General features: G+C 36.5%; 1 protein-coding gene across 2 annotated transcripts in view; it reads right to left on the reverse strand.

Annotated features, from left to right (window-relative positions):
* The window catches only part of CPS1 (carbamoyl-phosphate synthase 1), a 133,851-nt gene that overhangs the window by 90,077 nt on the left and 31,127 nt on the right, over positions 1-12,647 (reverse strand). For both annotated transcript variants that reach the window (XM_033230408.1, XM_033230407.1), the window contains 4 exons: positions 12,009-12,098; positions 9,754-9,810; positions 6,837-6,929; positions 1,432-1,521 (listed from right to left, as the gene is read on the reverse strand). In XM_033230408.1, coding sequence (XP_033086299.1) covers positions 1,432-1,521; positions 6,837-6,929; positions 9,754-9,810; positions 12,009-12,098 — 330 coding nt within the window. The remainder of the gene's footprint in view (positions 1-1,431; positions 1,522-6,836; positions 6,930-9,753; positions 9,811-12,008; positions 12,099-12,647) is intronic.

Consider the following 12,647-nt stretch of genomic DNA (forward strand, 5'->3'; position numbering starts at 1 on the left):
CAGGAGAGTAGGTTACCTTCACACTACCAATTGCAAAAAAGTACAAATCCATTTTCTGAAAATGTTAAGTTGGCCCACATCAGAACTTTTTCAGTCTTGCCTTTTTGTCTTATCAAATTTTAACCAGCCTTCTTTCCTAGGGTTTTCTCATTATCTGTAAGATTTATATTCCAAATGAAAAATTAGAAATTTGTTTTAATATAAAAGCACATAGGAAGGTGTCTTTGAGGGTTTCCCATGAAGCATTTCCTGAAACAAGGATTTGAGAGAATAAAAGCTTATTTGGAAGGTACTTCCTTCTAATCAGAGAGGAAGTGACATCATGAAACACCCCAATAAAGTATGCATTAGCAAGCAGTTACTATTAGGGATAAGTGAAGTTTAAGCCCACTAGGGCACTCTGAGAGCCCATGTGGAATAGTTACCTTAGAGACTGTCTATCCATGGGACAAAGGAGCCACGGTAGTTAAACACTGGCTCTTTCTGCGTTTTGGTTGGGGGCTACTCCAGAGATCATTAATTCTAAGCCATTTACTGCCTGCCAATAGGCTCCAGCCATCAGGCAAAGAGATATAGATATTAGAAATTGGAAGATGGGCAACATGAATTAAAATGGTAACTTGAGAGTGAGATATAGATAGGTCATCCACAGCATCTGCTACCATGCATGCTATCCATGCAAATGTTTGTTAATAAAATTGAAAAGAATTTGAAATCATGATTTGGATATTGCTGATATTCTCTAATAAGGAGGTACAATGAAGAATCTCCCAATATGCATGCTAATTTGGTGTTATGCAAATGTGTGTGTGTGTGTGTGTCTGTGTGTGTGTGTCTGTGTGTGTATGGAGGGGAGATGTGTGGATAGAGACAGACTGAGAGAGGAGTGAGGAGAAGGAAAAATCCTAACAAAACTTTGTTTAAGAAACATTATTATGATGGTTAAGTTCTCCTTGAGAATTTTTAAGGTTTAATTTTAACTGGTTGTCTAAGAGTTGATATAAAAGCACTGTGACAGTTCACACTGTGTCAGGGCACAATTCCTACAAACATGTGGTGCATAATAAATGTAGGCCCGAAGAAGATGCTATCAGACAGGCTCTAGCTTTTTGGTCATCTCTATACCACAAAGAAAGTGAACATGATGCATCTTAGACTGTCAGTCAATTAATGACAAGAAAAGTCATAATTTTCTTCCACGTTTTAGAGGCCCTTGAGGTTTTTTTTTTTTTTTAAGAAAAACCATAGCAGTCTATATCTTTAATTTGAACAGGAATAAATGTGTTATTTTGTAAATCAAAAGCAACAAGAAGAGTGTAGACCCCTGACATTCTGAAAGAATGCATAAGTTCCTCTGTGACAGAGGAAATTGGCTGAACACTAATGGTCAATATGGCAAACCCTCACCTTTGAGATGAACAAATTACTTACCTTTACTAGCAGGCGGATTACATTGTTTTTAATCCCACAGTCTACAGCTACCACTTTTGTGGGGTTTCCTTTGCCGTACACCTTGACATCCTGCCATTTTAAAAACCAGAGAATGAGAGGGAAGTCCCAGCTATGGGCAACAGACCAAAACCATAAACACATCTGACAATGCTTTGCACTTAGATTGGTAACAGATTGACCGTTAACTACTAGGGAGTGACTGGCAGTTAACAAACAATTTGTAAGAAAGGCACAGCAAGTGCCACAGACTGTATCTTTTTTACGAGAAAAAAAAGACTTTACTGTTTTATATAAACTGTTGATTACAGTAATAACAATGATCTCTAAGAAACTGGTTGCATCCATAGTTAACCATCTTTCCCATGTTTTGCCTCATTAACAACTAGTAGCAATGAAATTTTTAAGTATTATTGCCTGATTCAGCACTAGACAGATGCAGCAATAGATACATTTAAATACCACTTGATCCTCAACTTGCACTAAAGATCGAATGGGGTAAAGCTGAATTACTGTACATTAGGCTTCTTCAGTGGAGCCTTATGGCTAAAATCAGTATGAGAGTCACAGGAATTGCTAAGCAGGTATAGACCACCAATTCCTTTAGGTTGCTGTGCAATTGTTTGCATTTAAATGGTAGATTACATGAAAAGACCCCAGAGCATATCATAATCATTATCTATGTCTAAAGCACGGCTGGGAAGCAGATCTATTTTCACAGGCATTAACCCAAGAAGCAGCTCCCCAAAGTCATAAAAGGAGAAATAATAGAAATAGAGAGAAAGCCTAGAAGGCTGGGCACACACACTGGTTCCTGCTTTGAGAGTTGTTAACTAGCACACTATGAATTTAGGATGATTTCATCATTTGTCAAAAATTTCAGATGAAAAGTACAAACTGAATATTTGAAAGAACAGTTTATTTTGACTGAAATATCTACCTCTCCACTAAGTCTATATAGAATGTGAAATTATAATCCTTAGACTGTAGTTGAGGAAAAAATATATAAACTATATGGTTTTTTTTTCCCTCCCACTGACTATTCTGAAGGAAAAAACATACCCCAATCCTTTCATGATCTGGGGGAGTTATTGCTGAATTGAATGCCACAGGTATTCTTTCTCACCAAATAATTTGAAAAAGTTTAGATCTATTCTTAACCTTAGGCTTCTGCTATAAAATAAAGCAATATTACCATCTAGTTGTAGCTACAGAAAATTGTAATTACAAGACAATGAATGAAGTTATCAACATTTCCAAGGCATGTAGCCAAACAAAACTCACAAAATATATGTAATCTCCTGATACAGATGCACATTTTATCATAGCTATAGTAACATTATTTCATTGCACTGGCATTAAGAAACAATAGAGCCAGCTTTCACCATCGCAGCATCTCCCTTGATTTGACATAGATAAAAACACAGGTATGCTCATTTTTGCTGGTCTCTACACAAATACATTAAATACTATCCATAAGAATAACAGAAGTTACACAAGACCTCATGAATACTTGCATAGATGGATTTGTGTTTGGACTTACGAGAGAGGAATATATTATGCAGCATTTTTCAACCTTGCTTGACCACAGAATTTTTTAAGATGAACTGCCCCCACACCACTGTTTTCCAATTTAGGAAATGGTAGACTAAACCACCAAAGCAGTTCTCAATTCTAACATTCTATCATCTATCATCACCCTCTATCATGCTGTGTTTCAAACTAAATCATTTCACAGGGAAATACGTAAAACAAAGGGAAGTTATATGAATAGGACCAATTTTAAAGTTAAAAATCAGAAGTGAATATTGCAAACACCATGATCAAATTCCATACATATAAGTAATTACATATCTAACTTAAAATTCATTTTCTTTAACAACACGTTTTGAATGTGCATCCCTGCCCAACATGGACATCACGACTCAGTACTAATTTATAGGAACCCCAAACCCTTGTCTCTCATTTTCATGTGGCAGGAGCCGGAATATCAGATAATATCAATGTGTGTTTCCTCTGAGTCTTACATGTTACTGATCAGCCTATTTGACTCTTTGAATAACTTTTTTTTTAAAGCCTTTAAAAACTGTTACACTGGAACTCTTCCTTACGAAATGTTCTCTATACTCCTTCTGATTGGTGCTGTATCACAACATGAATATTTTCCCAGATGAACAGGTGTCAGGAAGGGCGTGGGAACATCCTTTCTAAAGACCCTCAGTGACAAGGTTTGGTCACAGGAGGGGGTAGGATACCCATACAAGAAGAGTCTGTTTCCAGCATATTCACATATACACATATTTTACCATTTCTGATTTAAAATTCTTGAATCCTTACTCTGCATATGTAAAAGGTAGGAGTGAAACAATGTAAACTTATTTGAATATCATTACATGGTAGTATAACGATGTTTACTAATAGTATAACTGTTAGTAGTATAACCATTATTTGTAGTATGTTGAAAGGCAGTATGAGATGATGTTTTCTGAAAGGTAGACACTAGACCAAGCCTTCCTACATATAAATCTTGTGGCCATTCACACTGAGGAAGGTATTTAATCTCTCTACACCCCAGTTTCTTCATCAGTAAATGAGTTTCTAATAATATCCATTTCATATAATTGCTCTGAAGATGGAATAAGGTAATCAGTGTAAAGCATTTAGAAGAAACCTAGCAGATAATAAGTACTCAACAGATTGTGCCTATTTTTTATCAATAAGACACAGTTATTAATAATGATCATTTTATTATATCAATAATGGAGGTCATAGAACCATAAGAAACACTGATTAAAGGATTTGAAGGGAAAATAAGAATGTGCAATTTCTTTACCACCAACTCTAACTACCATTTACTGGCTTTGTATATTCCTTTATCTATTCATTATTTGTTGACCATGTACCATGTGAAAGGTACTATGGGCAGTGCTGGGGATTCAAGTAAGTAAACCATGGCCTCTCCTCTCAAAAAGCCAACCAAGACAAGTGAGAGAGACAATCTTTCCAAAGAGTTAAATTCAATATGATCCTTGTTATACTGAAGCTATTTATTAAATGACATGGAATTCAAAGGTGAGCTGAGTCATGGAAGCTTCACAAAGGAACAGTGAGCTGACTCTTGAAACCGACTTCTTTAGACAAGAAGGGGAAGAAGAAAGCATGAGAAAAGGTTCGTAGGTAGAGAAGCAAACATATTCAGACCTTGTAAGATGCAGGCCAAATAGAAAATAGGTTCACAGGGAGTCTTGAAGAGGTTTCTTGAATTCATGCAACAGAAATCTAGAAATTGAGCCTTTTAAGGCTTTTCCATCAAACCCCCATCAAAATGCAAAGAAAAATAGCATGAGGTTAGCCACAGAGACTCTGGAGTCACTTGAATTCAAATTGATGCTAAATTTGGGCAAGTTACATTTGATTTTATATAGACTTACTTGCTAAGCCTATTTCTTCATCTATGACATGGAGTTTTTATGAGAATTAACTGAGTGTTCAAAAAAACTTGGTTGTTATTATTTTCCTCAAAGACCAGAGCTACCACATTGAATAGACCATGATAATTATGAAATATCATAGGCAAAAAAGTGTATGTTTGCTATATCTAGGAATAAAATGTTGTAGTGAATAAACCTATTTAAAATCAAACTTTGTGTCCACATGTACTCTTTCTATTCCTTCCTGTCAAAGAATTTCAATCACCTTTGTTGAAATAACACTCACTTTCTACTTGGATAAAGTAGTTTCTCTGAGAGACTCCATTGCCACACTGGTGATGGAAGGGAAGTTTGTAGCCATCTCTGCTATAGTATAAATAAACCCCAAGGTAGAACCAGCCAATAACAATGATGCCACACAGGCTTCCACAGGGCTAAATTCTCCACATATAAAGCCCCGTGGTAACCGAATACATAGTCCTTGGAAAGGGAAGCTCTATTTTTATCTCCCATTGTATGTAGTAAAAACAGAAGGAAGCAATTCTTCCTTTAAGTTTCAAAGTGGATCAAAAACTTTTCTTTAAAAAAATTTCTTAGCAGTATCCCATAAACATCTCAGATATCGAATGACATAATCACTATGCTCAACCAAACTAGTTGAAATTCTTAGGTGAGAAAATAGGATGATCTTTTACCTGGCCACATTCAGCCCCTCCTTCTCCCATTTGTATAAGCCACCTAGGTTGCTATATCTGTTCTTGCTATTACTGCTCGGTTCAGGCTCTCATAAGTTTTGTTCCAATAAGTTACAATAACCTTCTAGTTGCTTGCTCTTTTATTCAGTTTTACTTTGCTTCAAAATGACACTGAATGAGTTGGCAATAGTTTCTGAAAGTACTGATTAGCCAATGATATGAAACCTCCTAGACCTAGCTTCAGTCAGTCCATCTCCACTCATCCTTGCCCAAGTGTGTAAACCAGTAGGTGTGAACCCCTTTGTTCAGCCATCCCAAACTGTGCATAACTCTTCAAACATACTATGTTATTCTGTACCTCTATGCCTCTTGGCAAACCATTCCTTCTGCCTGAAACAAAGTTCTCCTGGTTCTCCATCGACCTAACTGTTACTATCCACTCTTTGTGTCTCGGAACGAGGCTCACTCTTCTACGGAGCCTTCTCTGATCCACCTATCCCATTTCAATGCTGTCCCATGCATGCCCTTGCAGCATGCTATGCACACTCCAGTGACAGCATTTATCACAGGATTCTGCACATGGTGATTTACTTGCTTGCTTGTTCCACAACGCTCTATGTTCCCCAAGGACAGAGACTGCAGCTCAAGAAACTCACTCACACCTACATTCGAAACATTGGTTTCAATCAAAACCAATGAACTTCTTTCTAAAACGTATTCTGTACCTTTTTATAAATGTATACTAAAGGTATTTCACTTTAGGGTGACTCAGTCATCATTATGAGCATTAATTTTGAAACAAAGCTGTGACACAATAAATCTTTAGTATATGAAAAAATATTTTTCCTGCACAAAATGCCCCAGACTCTGATTACTGTACCTGATTTCTGTAAAATTCTCTTGGCTCTCTGGTAGGTTACTAGCTCTGACTCCTCATCACTTTGGCAATTAGTGCTCCCTTTATTTGACATTGTTAAAATCCTAAGCTGAAGAATCAAAAAAGGTGGAGGGAACACTAAAATAATAGTAAGAATCCTCTAAATCGGGGCATGAAGTTTCCCATGTAAGCCTGTAAGTAAAACTTACCAGCTTTAAATGCACTGATTTTGTAATGTGTATTTTAGCTGCTACGAGATCCCTTTTTTCCCTCAACACTGGTGCTTCTGGAAGATAAATTCTGCCTAAATGAAGATTTTGATATTTCAAGAAAGGTCTAAACAGGATCAAATAAAACTTAAAAATATAAAGGAAAACCCCTCACCTTGGTTGAAACCTCAGCAATCAAATTCTGTTTATTTGGATCCACAAAATCCACAGGCTGACCTTCAAATTCAATCTTCCCAAGCATGGTACCCTATCAAATTAAAAAATTTAGTTAAAAGGAAGCAACGATGAAGGTGTTGACAAGATAAACTCAAAGGGACTTAAAACAGCTGCTCCAAGATTTAGACGTCTTTATAACTACTCATAATCATCAGTGGAAGATCTTCGTCTTCTCAAACTGAAAAGATTAAGTAATTTGCACATGCATTTTGGGAAATACTCTTGGAAATACAATTATTTCTTCTAGAGCTGACACCATTGCCTGATGTAGGCAAAGTCAAAAGACATCAGAATTCAGGTCTCCAGGCTCTGGGCTGATGCAAATTGGGATATTTAGTAAACTTACACTCCTCGGTGTATATGACCTAAAGACATTTCATGAGAGAAGTGGACCAAAAAAATCTATTGAGATAATAAGGAATCTAAAAATAGCAAAAAAATAAAAAGAATGGGAATTCATTTATTATGATAGTAATATTAATTCACAAAGACGAAATGCAACATAAGTCATAAACTTCTAGAATTTGCAACAAAATATTCATTATTTTAGACACGTTCATGTCCAAGTGTTCCTAAGGGCCTGAATTTAAAGAATGTTCAACCCTTTGTAAAGTTTTCGCAAACTACCCTTGCTAGCTTGAACATGACAATGTCATGTTTTTTCAGCTATATCTTGAGATTTACTTATTTTTTAGTAAGTCTGCTTTGAACTACCTAGAAAAATGATATGCTATATTTAGTAATCGAGATTTTATTGAGGGGTAAAAATTCAAAATAATTCATTGATTTGCCCTTCTCTGACGAAATTATTGCATTGAAGGAAATAGAAGGAAGCCTTCATTTCCCTTTTAAATGTATTTCTTGGGGGAGAAGTCACTTGGGGGTAAGTGAGAGGAGAAAGTACCTATGTGTCATGCAAGCATGATGGTTATTTCAGTGCTATTATTAAATTCAGAGTGCTGCCTCTAAGTCTGGGAACACTACCTAAAAACCACCTTTCACTTCCATAGTAGATTACTAAATTTCATGGTGGCCTGTATTGACTTTTAGAATCCAAGTCACATAATCCCTTGTCTATATTTATGGATCCCTAATTTTGAAATTTGGTTTTCAGTTCTCCTTCCCCTTTTCTTAAAACATACTGAATGAAATACGATCTTACTTTTCAAACTAAGATTAATAGAAGTGAAAGCCATAATATACATTTTAATATGAACCACCATCACTGATAAACAAATATGAGGCAATACTATTTTGTCTGTGCCAATCTATTCAGCCAATTTTGAAAACCTAACTGCCTATGATAAAAGGAGGGCTCATTTTAACCTAACATATCACATGAAAGACAAGTGTGGTCTTGTAAAGTTTTCCTGAATCATTAGGCCTGACTATATTTTATTCAACCTGCCAATTCTGCCATCTGAATTGATTTTCCCAACTGTATTCCTTTCCCGCCCTTATAGCCTCGTCATTGTTTACTGCTCACACACATCACTAGGCTGAGAGAACATAAGAATCTCCCTGGGACATATAATTTCACTAACACCTATTCTCAGGAAAATCATGGTAGAGTGAATAAAATCAGAGATGGGATAGAATGATGGCGTAAACTCTCACTGTCTTCCTTCTGGTCATGGGTATTTGGACATGTTTTTATTTTCAAAGCTGTTTTTCCTTCTGTTTACAGAGAGCCTGTATCCTAAGAAGAAATCTACAAAAGATTTTTCTGAAGACTCCTTTTCCCATATGTACTTTTTTTTTTTTTTTTTTTTTTTGAGACAGGCTCTTGTTGCCTGGGTTGGAGTGCAGTGGCGTGATCTCAGCTCACGGCAACGTCTGCCTCCTGGGTTCAACTGATTCTTCTGCCTCAGCCTCCTGAGTAGCTGGGATTACAGGTATGTGCCACTACACCTGGCTAATTTTTGTATATTCAGTAGAGATGGGTTTCACCATGTTGGTCAGGCTGATCTCGAACTCCTGACCTCAAGTGATCCGTTTGCCTCAGCCTCCCAAAGTGCTGGGATTACAGGCGTGAGCCACTGCACCCAGCCCACAAGCATAGTTTCAAATTGTAACATTTATCTTTTTATTTGTATGTAATTATATTTAGCAAGAAAACTTTAGTTGCATTTGGGGAATTTAGTTAACATTAGTGAAGTAATGTTTCTTTCTGATTTGGAATATGGAAATTTCAAGTAAAATAATAATAAACTCAACAAGCAGATGGTGATGAGATATTCTCAGAGGAAGGGTCAGATGTTGTAGCAATCAGACATGAAAGCAAAAGATAACCTTCCCTTTTATCACCTTGGTCATTGATATGGTCTCAACAAAGCCTATATAATCGAAGTAACGCATGCAGGGTTTATTTGGCACATTCATGAAAGATAATGCATTAATTTAACAGATAACTCTTTAACAAGGACAAAACAAATAATAGTAACAATGCTGTACACTTCCTGGAGTGTATTTCTCAGCATATAGGTTTTCATTTCAGGCAACGTTGTTATGCAATTTGTTACCTTTTCCACTTGTTTCGCTAAAGTTCTATCACATGAGCTGAATTATAAATGCCTTGATTTGTTGGTATAAAAAACACATGGTGGACACTCAATAAACTGCCAGGTGAATGAATATCAAGTCCATTTAGTTAAAAACATACCAATCAAGTATTCAGTCTTGAAAATTACAGTGAAAATAGTAAAGCAAAATAACAGACACCCAAATAGCAGAAGCTGGCCAGATTCACTCCTTTACATATTAATGGATCCCTTAGGCATTGAGAGAAACATACATACACACACACACACACACACACACACAAACATAGATTTGGCTAAAGATGATGATTATACCTTATCCCGAATTATTTTAGTCAGCATTCTTGTGTCCACTCCATAAATTGCTGGAACCTATAAGAAAAAAATTGTAGTGACAGTGAAATTGGAGGAAATTAAATCCAGCATATTGTTTCCAAGTTACAAACTTGGCCTCATCTATCTTCTTGGGCAGTAAATAATTTCTCCACTCTTTCTTTTCTCTGACCCAGGGTGACTGTGTTGTCAGAACACGGTAAATTGTTGCTACAGTTAGGCATAGGACTCTTAATACCCAGGTTCTTTCTCAGAGTAAAAAATGAGAAATTCTGAACATCAATCTTCTGTACACTTCGGTTGCTTTTAATCCAGGATGTTAAGTAAGTTAAATCACACTGGTGAACTTCATAAGCAATAATATGCAAATCTGCAGTTTTGAGCTAAACGTTCCTGGCACAGAGTAGGCCCTCAACACATTTTTCTGAAGGGCCATGTTGAATAGTAATGTTGTTCTAAAACATGATCATCCTATTAGTCCATCATGCAAGACCACCATTTGTTTTGTTTCTTTGACTAGGTTGGATAGAGACACATGTGGTATAATGAAAGAGTTATGAATTAGGAATCAAGAAAACAGGCTCTATTCCCCTGGAGTCTTTTTATTAAAACAAAAATTTTTTAAAAGAAGTTAGAAAAATGAAAACATGTTTTAGTTTTTTTTTTCTTCCACTAATTATCTGAGAAATGTTTAAGCGATGTATTTGTTCTCAACTGTAAACTGAAGGAGGTGAACTGGTTATTATCTTGGATTCTTTTCTACTCTACATGTCTGTGATCATGAAAGAAGATCCAAAGCACATTTTAAAAACGAACTTACAAGGCATTGGTTAGACTTACACTAAAACTATTAGTTCTGACATGGAGAAGCTATGAGAACAAGGATCTTAAACAACAAAAAGGAAAAGGAAACCTTGGGTTGTGGGGGGCTGGGGGGAGAAAAGTGTTTCCCAAATGACGATTACAGAAATAAGCTGCCCAGATAAGGAAGATAAATTCAGATAATAGTTGAGAAGAAAATGACAATGGCCCAGGATATGATATGGATGCCTTCTTCTCCCTTTTAAAATTTAGAAAGAATGAGATCTAAAAAGCCAGGATCAAGATTTTTTTTTATTTGTCAGAAAGAAGCAGTGTTTACACCCCATAGATAGACACTCACTGGAGAGGTAGCACTTTCTTAGAATAAAATTCTGTCAATATCAGGCCCAGCAGTTGAACAAAAAGCAGCTACAGCAAAACTGGAGATGACTTCTAACATCCAAACAAGGCAAATGCTGTTATTTCACTAGAAATTAATATTTACGGCTGGGCGCAATGGCTCACGCCTGTAATCCTCGCACTTTGGGAGGCTGAGGCGGGTGGATCACCTGAGGTCAGGAGTTCGAGACCAGCCTGGCCGACATGGTGAAACCTCCATCTCTACTAAAAATACAAAAAATTAGCCAGGCGTGGTTGCAGGCTCCTGTACTCCCAGCTTCTGTCGGGGGTGGGGGGGGGGGGGGGGGGCTGAAGCAGGTTAATCGCTTGAACCCGGGAGGCGGAGGTTGCAGAGAGCTGAGATTGCCCCATTGCACTCCAGCCTGGGCAACAAGAGTGAAAGACCGCCTCAAAAAAAAAAAGAAAAAGAAATTAATATTTAAACTAAAAGTGTAAGATAAAGTTTTATAACCCTTTTCTGATATTATTAATACTTCAAATGAAATTATATATAATTACATGTCATATTGTTGAAGCCCAACGAGACTTGATGGTAATCTGCTTATACTCATAAGAATTAGAGATGTCACAAGTATTGCATAGAATGATTATGTGACCTGCACAAAGTTACACAACCAGTTAACAGTAGAGCTGGTACTAGAACACTAGAACCCATGAAGCAAGTTCCATAACTTTCCATAACTACATTCTAGATGAAACAGTGAAGGAGAGTAAAAGACTCAATTACTAAAAAGAGAAAATGCTAAAATTTTATCTTACCCCCTTTCTCCCAAATGTGAAATGCTACCAAGCATGTATGAGTGCCACCTAGTGGATAAACTGAAAATATGTGCTCATCAGCACTTCAGGAGGAATCCAGACACTTCAGCGTTTATAAAGCAAGAGAAGGAATCCCTCTCTGAAATGCAAAGATCCCAAACTACATGATCTTCCTCTGTCTGCTTGTCACCTCTGAATCTACAGGCACCTTCTCAATCTTCCTTAGGTGATGATGGATGCTCTATTACATTTCTCACCTTTTCTTCCTGTAGCCATTGCCCTAAACTCTTGGTAGCCAGCCAGTGGTTGTAGTCTTTACTATAATCCAGCACCAGCAAACCTGCAACCTAGAAAGACAGGCAGTCATTCTAAAGAGGTTATCACAAAATATTATCTAACTCTTGTGAGTCAATCTGCATTTGTTTTTAAGTTTTATGATATCCACTGACATGAGACTTAGGATTTTTGAAAACAAGAAGAAGCAAAAAAAAAAAAAAAAAAAAAAAAAAAAGCCCTTATTTAAAAATACATAATTATTGCATTTACCATCATGAGAGGGAGCAGGCTTACCTGGCTTGGTAAATCCTGAGGCTAAACTAGGTCCCCCTTGTGATGCATGGCAAAAAAAATTAAGAATTTAATTGACAATTACTGGTTTAATGCACATGATGAACAAAATCATTTTTAATTTACATTTAAGGGAGAGAAAAAAATTGATGGTAAATTGTGAGAAATAGTGAAAACTAAGTTAAATGATCAGCTGAAGTCATTCAAAAATGGAATGGTGAAAAAATAGGATTGAATTTGGAATATAAATTTTTGAATTGTTCATATGGTATATATTCCTAAGATAGTATTCAAAGTTACCTTGTTTAGGAAATCTTAATATGTTTACT

The sequence above is a fragment of the Trachypithecus francoisi genome, unplaced genomic scaffold, assembly GCF_009764315.1.
Source record: "Trachypithecus francoisi isolate TF-2019V2 unplaced genomic scaffold, Tfra_2.0 Lachesis_group13, whole genome shotgun sequence".
In the NCBI taxonomy this organism is placed as follows: domain Eukaryota; kingdom Metazoa; phylum Chordata; class Mammalia; order Primates; family Cercopithecidae; genus Trachypithecus; species Trachypithecus francoisi.